This window comes from Gekko japonicus, unplaced genomic scaffold (genome assembly GCF_001447785.1).
Source record: "Gekko japonicus isolate JY-2015 unplaced genomic scaffold, Gekko_japonicus_V1.1 scaffold3084, whole genome shotgun sequence".
In the NCBI taxonomy this organism is placed as follows: Eukaryota; Metazoa; Chordata; class Lepidosauria; order Squamata; family Gekkonidae; genus Gekko; species Gekko japonicus.
Genome location: NW_015176071.1, coordinates 127,235 through 139,530, shown reverse-complemented (window position 1 = coordinate 139,530; position 12,296 = coordinate 127,235). Strand labels below are relative to the sequence as shown.

Below are 12,296 nucleotides of genomic sequence, written 5' to 3'. Positions count from 1 at the left end.
CCTGTCAACGAGCGGGAGGGTTGTTGGTGGGGGGAGGGTCAGGTCCCCAACCCCGCCCTCCCCCCAGTCTCCACCAGTGTTCCCTCTAAGCTGAGTCAGTGTGAGCTAGATCACAGTTTTTTAGCCTCCGGCCCACACACTTTTACCTTAGCTCAGGAAGGGATGGCTCCAGAGCACACTAATTTATGCAGTAGCCAAATTGCTTGCTCACAACTTTAATCCCGGTAGCTCACAAAGTAGAATTTTTGCTCACGAGACTCCACAGCTTAGAGGGAACACAGGTATTTCCCCACCCAGATCTGGCAACCCTGCTCTGCATGTCAGAGCAGAACGCAATGAACGAGATCACTGTTGAAAGCCACACAGAAGTGCGACCAGGGGAGAAAAGATTGTGACACTTATTCTGATCCTTCTTGACGTTTTAATCTTTAAACTCCTGGGAATTGCTCTTAAATTGCTTCTTATCTGACCTCGGCGGAAAGGGTGAACAACCTGCGGTATCTCTTCTGTCCAAGATTGGCATCCGTCTCCTCTGAGGATAAGCCGAAAGCATTTCCTCCAAGGGTTGTCCCCTTGGCAGCTGGAAATCTTGACCCCCCCCACCCCCTCTGGGGTTTCTCCAGCCATCATTTACTTAAATGTATCTAGGTTGGTATCCTGCCAACCTAGCAGTTCGAAAGCGAGAAATTGCAAGTAGATAAGTAGGTACCACTTCGGTGGGAAGGTAACAGCGTTCCGTGCGCCTTGGTGTTTAGTCATGCCGGCCACATGACCACGGAAACGTATCCGGACAGCGCTGGCTCTTCGGCTTTGAAACGGAGATGAGCACCGCAACCCTAGAGTCGGACTCGACTGGCTTTCAAGCAAGGGAACCTTTACCTTTACCTTTACCTAGGTAGTATTAAGGCTAGAAACTGGGGAGGGGGGGAGGTTAGTTTTTTAAAAATGGAAAACAGAGCTTAATAGAATCATAGAATGTTATAGTTGGAAGGGACCTTGCAGGTCATCTAGTCCAACCCCCTGCACTCTGCAGGAGCCTAGCTGAAAGATAGGTTCCGCAGATACAGAATCTGGTAACCAGAATTGAAGTCAGAGATTGCCCTGTGCATACGCATAACTTCTCAGAAATGGTTTGACTTGCCACCTCTTGGGAAAAGAGTTTCTGCTAACTCTGCTTCCAGAGTAGGGTTGCCAACTTTGACTGCAAAGTGATGCACATTGGGGCCAAAAATCCTAAATATAAATACACATTGCTGGGGTCCAAACTGGCAGAGACTGACCAAGAGAGAGACCTTGGAGTCGTAGTAGATAACTCAGTGAGAATGTCTAGACAGTGTGCAGCTGCAATAAAAAAAGGCCAATGCTATGCTGGGGATTATTAGAAAGGGAACTGAAAACAAATCAGCCAGTATCATAATGCCCCTGTATAAATCGATGGTGCAACCTCATTTGGAGTGCTGTGTACAGTTCTGGTCACCACACCTCAAAAAGGATATTATAGTTTTGGGAAAAGTGCAGAAAAGGGCCGCTAGAATGATCAAAGGGTTGGAACACTTTCCCTTATGAAGAAAGGTTAAAGCGGTTGGGGCTCTTTAGCTTGGATGGACCTCCTGATGGCACCTGGTATTTCTGGCCACTGTGTGACACAGAGTGTTGGGCTGGATGGGCCATTGGTCTGATCCAACATTGGCGTCTCTTATGTTCTTAATATGGAGCAGAGGTCCGTCAGTGGCTATTAACCGCAAGGTATAGATAGGGACTCTGGGGCAAGGGATGCTCTGTCTTCTTGGTGCTTGGGGGGTGGGGCAACAGTGGGAAGTCTCCTAGTGTCCTGGCCCCACTGGTGGACCTCCTGATGGCACCTGGTCTTTTTGGCCACTGTGTGACACACAGAGTGTTGGACTGGATGGGCCTTTGGCCTGATCCAACATTGGCTTCTCTTATGTTCTTATATGGAGCAGAGGTCCATCATGGGCTCTTAGCCACAAGGTATACAGGGGTCGTTTCGTAGAAAAACAGCTAGGGGAACTCATTAGCATATGCCACACCCCCTGACATCATAAGGCCCGGCAGTGGACCTGCAAGGCTGGCGGGAGTGCGAGGAAGCCCCGCCAAGGCCCTCCCTGGCCCCAGGCAGGCAGGGGTGGGGAGAGGCGGGGAGGAAGCAACTTACCCTCCCTCTTCTCCTGCCTCCTCCTGGCTGAATGAGGGCCGGAAGCGGGGCGGCCGGAAGCAGGGGGTGGGGCTTCGTCGTGTCCCCCCCCCCGCACCTCACCCGGGGGAACTGCGATCCCCCGTGTTTCCCCCCAAATCGACCTCTGGGTATAGATAGGAATTCTCGGTCTGGGGCAAGGGATGCTCTGTATTCTTGGTGCTTGGGGGTGGGGGGCAACAGTGGGAGGGCTTCTAGTGTCCTGGCCCCACTGGTGGACCTCCTGATGGCACCTGGTATTTCTGGCCACTGTGTGACACAGAGTGTTGGGCTGGATGGGCCATTGGCCCGATCCAACATTGGCTTCTCTTAGGTTCTTATGAGTTGGCATATTCCTGGAGATTTGGGGGGCGGAGCCTGGGGGAGGCGGGGTTTGGAGAGTGGGCAGGACCTCAGCAGGGTACAATGCCATTCGCTCCAGGGGGGAGCTGGGTCTCTGTAACCTGGAGATCAGCTGTCATTCCAGGAGATCAGTTGCAATTCCAGGAGGTTCCAGGAGATCTGGGGCTGTAGTCAGGGTTACCAGCTCTGGAGTGGGAACGACCTGGAGATTTTGGGGGGTGGACCCTGTGAAGGGCAGGGCTCAGGGAGGGGAGGGACCTCAGCAGAGTATAACGCCAGAGGGCCCACCCTCGAAACCAGCAGGAACTGGCCTCTATGGCCTGGAGCTCTACTGTAATAGCAGGAGGTCTCCAGGCCGCCACCTGGAGGTTGACAGCCGTAGCTGTAGTCCATCCTTCCCAGTCTGTCCCCTTGGCAGCTGGTGCTCGATCCTGTCGCTACACCCAGTCTGCTCCCAAGGTCCCCCGTGATCCATTCCCCTTGTGCTTGCCGAAAAACACCGACTGCTTTGAAAAGCCGAGCGGCGGATCCCCGTGTTCCTCCCTGGATGGCACATTAAGCAATAACAGCAAACCTCGTACCTCATATCCAGGTCAGGGCGGGACTCTTCTTTCTTTTTTGAATACTCAGGGGCAGGAATAGACGATCAGCTGGGAACAATAAACAATAACAGCAAACACCGTACCTCATATCCAGGTCAGGGTGGGATCTTTCTTTCTTGAATACTCAGGGGCAGGAATAGATGATCAGCTGGGAATTGTGTAGTTAATGACCTTTGTATGTTGTGGTTGCCAACCTCCAGGTAGGCCTGGAGAGCTCCCAGAATTGGAACCGATTTTCAGGCCACAGAGATCAGTCTCACCGGGGTTTTTTTGCCCCTGGGGGGGGGGGGGGGGAATGGCTTCTTTGGAGGCTGGACTCTGTGGAATTATATCCTGCTGTGGTCCCTCCCTTCTCCAGGTTCCACTCCCAAATCACCAGGAATTTCCCAGCCTGGAGTTGGCTCAGGCCCGTAGCTACAGCGGGGCGTCTTGGGGCCCGCCCCCCCAACTGACTGCCAAGCCCTCCCAAACTTCTCATCCAGCCCAGACCCCCCGACTTCCAATTTTTTATTTGTGGTGCTCGTTTCGGGGTGTGTGCAGGGGCCTCCCCGACTTATTTAAAAGCCCCCCACTTCTAAAAATCCTGGCTACGGGCCTGAGTTGGCTCTGCCCTTGTTTCTCCGTATTCTCTCAATGCCCGTCTATAGGTCCCAGTGCCCCAGCACTTTCCCCCTCTTTCTCTCCTTGTCGACCTGGGTTCTGGTGGGGAAGGAACAGGGGAGCACATCTTCCCCTTGGACAAAGATATGTGATCAGGGGTCATTTCGTAGGAAAAGAGGTGCAGGGGCTCATTAGCATAACTCATTAGCATAACTCATTTGCATATGCCACACCCCCTGACATCACCGGAAGTGTGTCAGAAGGCAACACCCACCGCTCAGGCTCCACTGGACTGTTTTGGATTGCTAGCTATTGGGGGGTGGGGGGAATGTGAAGTCTGTCCTCGCAGAGGAGGGAGAGCTTGTACCTGAATAAAACTTGGTCTTAAAGGTGCCACTGGACTGTTTTGGACCGGGAGGCCCCTGCAACTTACCTGGCTGCTTCTTGCTCTGACTGAGGGCTTCTGGGAGTAGGGGGTGGGGCTTGTTGCATGTGCCCACCCCCTGGGCTCTTTACTGCCGGAGCTCTGCTCCTGTGCGCTCCCGCAGGAAATGACCCCTGTTTGTGATCTATTTTAACAGAGAACGTTTTTTTTTAACTTCCGCCCCTTCTGTCTGTGTTTTGACCCTTCAGACAAACTGTGGAGGGAGGGTAAGTATATCCCTCAAGCGGCCGAGTTATTCCAGCCTTCGCCAGAAATGCACCATCATCCTGTCGCCGCCTTCGTTTCATTTATGCTAAGTGTCATGAGCATTTGTCTGCCTGTACGTTAACGAATGCTCCGCCATCGGTTTGGTTGCTGCTGAGAACCTGCACGGCTTTGTTAGAACAAGGAAATAAGTGTGGTCTAAGCCATCGTGCCAAACTTGCCTCGGGAATTTTAGATCCTATATTTTTTTTTATGAGATGAGGATTGCTGGTGTTAATTAAACAGTGTCGTCCGCCCGCTCGCCCCAAGCTGTTGTGCATGGCCCAGTCTTGCATGCATAGAAATCGACGACATTGATGATTATTGTACCGTGTTGTGGCTTCCCGCTTGGACAAACAATCAGAGGGGTAGTTTTTCTTTTTTTTGGCGGGGGAAAGGAGTAGCCTTTTACGGTTAGCTTCCTTGTGAGGAGACAGAGAGAGAGAGAGAACATTAGATCGTTTATGGAATTGTGTCATGTCTGGTGAGCTGGCAGACATCCAGACAGAGGGCATTTCTCACAGAAGCAGGGAAGGCCTGTCGGAAGGGCTGTTTCCGAAACCTCCCGGGGGCGCTTTTTGTCCTTCCATGACCTCACGGGTTGAGAACAGCACCTGTTGCTCACAGGCCAGATAAGAGCCCTGGTTCTGTCCCATTGGCTGTATGCAGGGCTCTTTTTGTAGAAAAAAAGCCCAGCACCCAACAGCAGGAACTCATTAGCATATTGGGCCACACCCCTGACAGCACAGCTCATTAGCACATTAGGCCGCACCCCCATGCTACCAGAAGTGTGCTCATCCAGCCACACCCACCTTTTGCTTGTTATTCTGTTTACCTTGTTTGTTGTCAAAACCCAGGGCTTTATTTGTAGCAGGAACTCCTTTGCATGTTAGGCCACACACCCCTAATGTAGCCAATCCTAATGGGTTTCTGCTGTTGGGTGTGGCCTGTTATGCTAATCAGTTCCTGCTGGGTGTGGCCAACTTGGGAGCCAGCCGGAACTCCGTTCCTGTGCGTTCCTGCCCCAAAATAGCCCTGGCTGTATGTTTGACTGGCAACCGGTGAGGGATGTGGAGGAATTTGCCAGCAGAAAGAAGCAGGCCTAGGACACATCGCCGACATTGTGCAGGAAGTGACTTCATCATTCAGCGACTTCTGAGAGACGCTCTGGTATTTGGGGAAAAACTCTGTGGTCAGAGGAAGTTTTTGTACAAATACCAGAGTGTCACCCGGAAGTCACTGGCATGATGATGTCACTTCCTATGCAACACTGGCAACATGGAATAGGCCTTCTTTCTACTGGTAAGTCCCCTTTCCAGCCGGGGGTGTGTGTGTGTCTGACAACCCTACTAGTAAAGTCCATCGGGAACACAGCACCACAACAAAAAACTTTGTGCCTTCTCAGGAGCCACTTTGTCATTGGAGCTGTTGTCCAGTTCCAAAACTAAATTATCTCATTCACTGGAGAAGAGTCAGTTGTCTCCTCAGGTCATGGGGGACTGGCCGTCTCGATAAGAACCAAACTACAGCATATAGCTGCCAGGGCCTCCCGCTATAGTGGGAACCTCCCCACAGGTAGCCCTCACATCGGTGTCATGTGTGCTGCAATCTCATTTCCAGGGCAAACCAGGAAGTAACGTTGGGTAGCTCTAGGAACCGCAGGAAGTGCTGGGGACAGAATGTTGGGGCAGGTGGACTCATGGCTGGTTTTCTCATGACAAATGTAAAGATGTGGCTGGCAAGACAAGTCTTATGTTTTCTCCTTTGTATTATCTCTCTCTCTCTAGACTTACACAGGCTCAATCCTGGTGGCCGTGAACCCTTACCAGCTCCTTCCAATCTACTCGCCGGAGCAGATTCGCCTCTACACGAACAAAAAGATTGGAGAGATGCCACCCCACATCTTTGCCATTGCAGACAACTGCTACTTCAACATGCAGCGGAACAACAAGGACCAGTGTTGCATTATCAGGTGAGTGGACATTATCTGGAGAGCGAACCAAACCCCTCTGGCCTCCTTTTCCAGCAAAGAAGGTGCCGGACTTCAGGATAAGGACAGGTTTTGCATGCCGCAGGTCAGACAGACAATCTTCATTGGCATGCAAGAGATAAGACAACATTAAAATTTAGGAATACATCAAAGATCAGTACAATATTAGGCTTTCTTGGTGGGAAATTAATCAATTAAGATCACAATACGATAAAGATGTAAACGTTGGGTTTGAGGAAAGTAGAAACGAATTAGATAAGATCTGGTTATCATCGAGTGACAAACTGATCCAGAAATTGCTCTGCCGCTTGCTGTAAACAATGCTTGGGAGACCGTGGGAACCAGTTCTGCCAGACGGCATCTGTCTGGCCTTGTGAAGGCGGGAGGGTTTGCGTTCCACCCCTGGTGTGAATCTTTCGGCTCTCATGAGGCACTGCGACTCTCCCAATTATCATGTATCCCCCGCCGGGAGAATTCCCCCGCGCGCACTCGAATTTAATTTGCTTAGCCATTTGCCTCATCCTACTATATGTAACCTAAACAGCATGATAAAAAGTAGAGACATCACCCTGCCAACAAAAGTCCGCATAGTCAAAGCAATGGTATTCCCAGTAGTCATGTATGGCTGCGAGAGTTGGACTATAAGGAAGGCCGAGCGCTGAAGAATAGATTCTTTTGAACTATGGTGCTGGAGAAGACTCTTGAGAGTCCCTTGGACTGCAAGAAGAACAAATCAGTCAATCCTAAAAGAAATCAACCCTGACTGTTCCCTGGAAGGCCAGATAATGAAACTGAAGCTCAAATACTTTGGCCACCCAATGAGAAGGGAGCACTCCCTGGAGAAGACCCTGATGCTGGGAAAGATTGAAGGTCAAAGAAGACGGGGACGGCAAAGGATGAGATGGTTAGACAGTGTCATCGATGCAACGAACATGAAATTGAGCCAGCTTCAGAGGACGGTGGAAAACAGGAGGGTCTGTCAAGATCTTGTCCATGGGGTCGCAAAGAGTCGGACTCGACTGTGCGACTGAACAACAACAACTATATGTAAGGATGTTTCCGCCCCATGGTCATTCCTAACAATAATCCTGTGGATATGGTACCAGTTTTGTAATCTAATAAAGCATAACGCATCCTTGGAAACGTGTGTGGAGATTTACTTGCTTCAGAACCTGACACAGTATCAGTATGGCTACCCTCCACCCTGACCTGGTTAGCGCAGGCAAGCCCGATCTCGGAAGCTAAGCCGGGCCGACCCTGGCAAGTAGTTGGACAGAAGATCTCCAAGGAATACCAGGGCCGGGACGCAGAGGCAGGCAATACCAAGCCACCTCTTTGACATGTCCAAGCCCCACTAGGGGTTGCGAGAAGTCAACCATGACTTTGAGGCGCGCACGCGCACACACACTCACAAAAAAGATGGCTACCCTCCGAAACGGCGAAACTTCAGGTACAAGCTCTCCCTCCTCTGGGAGGGCAGATCTGCGTGTCCGTTCATTGTTTTCTTGCCGTTCATTGTTTTTGATGCATTTTGGCATGACCCTCTAAGTAATTCACCCTGAATTCCTGTCGGGAGTAAACGTTTTTTAAAAAATAAATTTATTTATTTATTTATCCTTCGCATTTATATCCCGCCCATCTCGTAAACAGGCTCAGGGCGGGTTACGACATTTACATAAATACGATAAAATTTAAAAACACACTATAAGGTAAATGTGCCCTGACCCGGATAACCCAGGCTAGCCCAATCTCGTCAGATTTTGGAAACTAAGCACGGTCAGCCTTGGCTAGTCCTTGGATGGGAGACCACCAAGGAAGTCCCGGGTTGCTGTGCAGAAGCAGGCCATGGTGAACCACCTCTGATCGTCTCTTCCCTTGAAATCCCTGTAGGGGTCACCATAAGTCAGCTGTGACTTGACGGCACTTTCCCCCGCCAAATAAATACAGCGGACGCAGGGGTCATTTCGTGGAAAAAGATGTGCAGGAGCTCATTAGCATAATTTATTTGCATATGCCACACCCCCTGACATCACCGGAAGTGTGTCGGAAGGCAACACCCACCCCTCAGGCTCCACTGGACTGTTTTGGATTGCTAGCTATTGGGGGGACGACGTGCAGATCTGCCCTCACAGAGGAGGGAGAGCTTGTACCTAAAACTTGGTCTTCATGGTGCCACTGGACTCTTTTGGATTGCTAGCTATGGGGGGGGAAACACGCAGATCTGCCCTCACAGAGGAGGCAGAGCTTGTACCTGAAGGCGGTCCAGGGGGGCACTGCAACTTACCCGGCTGCTTCTTGCTCCTCGTGGCCCGACTGAGGGCTGCTGGAAGCAGTCGGTGGGGCTTGTTGCATCTGCCCACCCCCTGGGTTTCTTACTGTCGGAGTTCCGCTCCTGTGCGCTCCCACAGGAAATGACCCCTGAGCGGATGTACTGGAAGGGGGACGTGGCTCACTGTGTTTCAGGGCCATTGATTCACCCCTCAGCACATTCCTTCACTCTTTCTTCTTTTCCCGGCTATAGCGGAGAATCAGGTGCAGGGAAAACAGAAAGCACCAAACTGATCCTGCAGTTCCTGGCGGCAATCAGCGGGCAGCACTCTTGGATCGAGCAGCAGGTTCTGGAAGCCAACCCAATCCTGGAAGGTGAGTGGTTAATCCAAGGAGGGGGGCGGTGTTTGAGGGGAGGAGCTGTAGCAGGATCGGGAATGGGCAATAAAGCCTCGCGGTAGGGTTGTCAACCTCTAGGTCAGGGGTGTCGAACTCATTTCTTACGAGGGCCGGATCTGACATAAATGAGACCTTGTTGGGCTGGGCCATGTGTGTCATAAAAGGTAATGCCAGGTAGCAGAGATGTAAACTTTATAAAGGACACAAACACAAAGGTGTTTTTTTTAACTTAAAATAAAAACATGCTTAAAACATCAGCCCTCTTGCAATATTTTGTTTATTTAACAGTGTCTGATAACTGACACCTCTTGCTCTGATTTATCACATCAAAATGCCTGTGCTGTTGCCATCTTGAGTGTGCCGTTCCATCAGGTGTGTATCCGTAAGCTGCAAACCTACAATGATGCAGCAGCAGCAGCAGAACTGGAAGAAACAGCAGAAGACGGCCAGTTCCACCGCGGGCCTGATAGAAGCCCTCCGGGGGCCTGATCCGGCCCCCGGGCCGCAAGTTTGACACCCCTGCTTTAGGTGGTCAAACTAAGTATACACGCTGTGAAAAAATGACAAAAATTGCAATTTATATAAACAACTAAATTTATGTAATGCAATAGATATCTCAATTTCTATGTATCAAGAATTCAACAATCTTTTAGCGTCCCTTATAAACTGCTGATATAGTAATATTCATTAATTTAACGTGAACTCCATGTATCTCAACCATCAAGTGTCCTTGCTGTGATTTGACTGTGAACGAAAAAGGGATCAAGCACCTTAAAAAGGTAAGTCAAACAGAGCAGAGGGCCAACAATTAAAACTTAATATATATAATATATAAAAATACATGAATTTATTTGTAAATAATTGAAAGGGGAAAATTCTGCTGAGGACACTTCTGGCTTGAACTGAGCAATAACTGAAAGGCACTTTCTGGACCAGAAATTATTATCAGTGAAATATCATTTGGAATATGATTGGATCTTGGGAGGCCTCATTTATACTTTCATCCTATGCCTAGTAATTTCACTTTGGGACCATTCTTTTCTGGTCCATTTTGTATTCAGGCTGTGTAATTGTATTGTATTATTATTGTCAGGACTTTTTTTGTAGAAAAAGCCCAGCAGGAACTCATTAGCATAACTGGCCACACCCAACAGCAGAAACATATTATCTTATTAGGCCACACCCCTGACAGCACAGCTCATTCGCATATTAGGCCGCACCCCCATGTTACCAGAAGTGTGGTCATCCAGCCACACCCACCTTTTGCTTCTTATTCTGTTTACCTTGTTTGTGGTCAAAACCAAGGGCTTTTTTTGTAGCAGGAACTCCTTTGCATGTTAGGCCACACACCCCTAATGTAGCCAATCCTAATGAGTTTCTGTTGTTGGGTGTGGCCTACTATGCTAATGAGTTCCTGCTGGGCGTGGCCAACTCGGGAGCCTGTGTGTTCCTGCCCCAAAATAGCCCTGATTATTGTCCTGCCAGCAGGTCTCCCGCCCCCCCCATGGCGCCAGCTGCCCCAACAGTGCCCAGTGCTCCCCGTGGCCTTTCTGCTGCCGCTTGCTGCCCCAACACCACCCAACGCCCCCCCTCCCACGGGCCAACCCCCCGCTCACCTGGAGACCGGAGAAGCTGGGGAACGAAGCGGCGAAGGAGTCCATTGGCGGCCTGACAGCCTACAGCAAGGCTGTGTTTCAACGGCCTGACTGGTGCCGGCTTAGCTCCAGTGACCGGAAAGAGGGAAGGGAGACACCACCCGGCACAAGGGCCCACCCCCACCTCCGAGCTTGGCGGCCCGGGCGAGGTGAAGGGGGTGCACATGGCCCTGCCCAGCAGGAGACACCGGGAAGCATGGCCTCTCCCGAGGCTCGGCATCTCCCATTAAGAATGGGGGCGGGTGTTAAGTCGCTCACTTAACAAAGTAGTCGGAGAGTGATTCAGCAAAAGATCAGCTTTAGTCAACGATTGTAACACAACTCCAAGACGGATCAACATCTGATAGCCTTTTTAAACCTTTTTAAACTCTCCCGGCTAATATAGCCACGCCTTTACTGTACATTACCAACCAATGAGATTGTTTACATAAGGACCAATCATCGACGTTCCCGCTCAGGGAGCTTGCTGATATGCGATTGGTTGGTTCTTCCTGGGCTAGCCATGCGATTGGATGTATTTGGACCCTAGCCCAGGACGAAGCTTAACATTGCATTTCTATGAGGTGATTTACATACATGTTTAGGCATTCAATGACAGCTATTGAATACACTACAGCGGGGCTAGGGAGGGCAGAGGCGGAGCCAGGGGATGAGAATGAGTGTGGGGAGGGGGGGATAAAAGGATTGCCTGAGGTCTGCGGAGCCACGCCAGAGAGAGGGAAGGTCAGCGACCGAGTAGGAGTGTGGGCAGGGCGTGGTGACGGAAACCACACTCCCCACTCACGCAGCTGAGGCCCCTGCTGCCCTTCAGGATGTGCCACCAACTTGGCTGAGCTTCTTCGAAGCTCTGACTCCAGTGACAGCGAGGGGGGTCCACGGACTCGGGTGACAATTATAAGCCAATTTGTTCCTCCTTGTGTTTGACCTCTGAAGACGGCCTAAAAGGGCCGAGACGCGTCAGGTCAAGCCCATTGGCCCATGGTTGTGTGTATGATTTTGGAATTTTTATGTGAGGTGTAATTGGGCCCCTATATGTTTTTTAATTCTTTACAAAGAAATACATGTATTTTTATATTTTATAGATATTAAGTTTTAACTGTTGGCCCTCTACTCTGTGTGACTTACCTTTTTAAGGTTCTGGATCGTGCTGTGATTTGACCTTGTTGAAAACTGGAAGCCACGGAGCTTGTCTTCCGTTCTGCGCTTCCGTGAGGCTCACAAACACGACTTGAGCCTTGTGGAAGCACAGAGCGGAAGATAAATCAGCTGTCTTATTCCGAATTTTTTAAAAGATGAATATACAACAGAAACCAGAGGCCTTTTTGCTGGGATTAATGGATGGTCAATTAGAAAGAACACATGGAACTTTATTTTTTGTATACGACAACGGCGGCAAGACTATTATACACTGAGAAACTGAAATCTTCAGTAATACCTACAATAGAAGGTAAATTTACCAATCTCCATGTGGAACCTGGAGATCTCTTGGAATTACAACTGATCTCCAGATTATTTCAGGAAGGACAAAAGGAAATACGAC

At 50.1% G+C, this 12,296-nt stretch overlaps 1 protein-coding gene across 1 annotated transcript in view; it reads left to right on the top strand.

Moving 5' to 3' along the window:
• Positions 1–12,296, top strand: part of MYO7A (myosin VIIA) — a gene marked incomplete at its 3' end in the record, with an annotated part of 151,777 nt that overhangs the window by 13,353 nt on the left and 126,128 nt on the right. The window contains exons 4-5 of the mRNA XM_015426720.1: positions 6,232–6,416; positions 8,956–9,077. Of these exons, the coding sequence (XP_015282206.1) occupies positions 6,232–6,416; positions 8,956–9,077 (307 nt within the window). The remainder of the gene's footprint in view (positions 1–6,231; positions 6,417–8,955; positions 9,078–12,296) is intronic.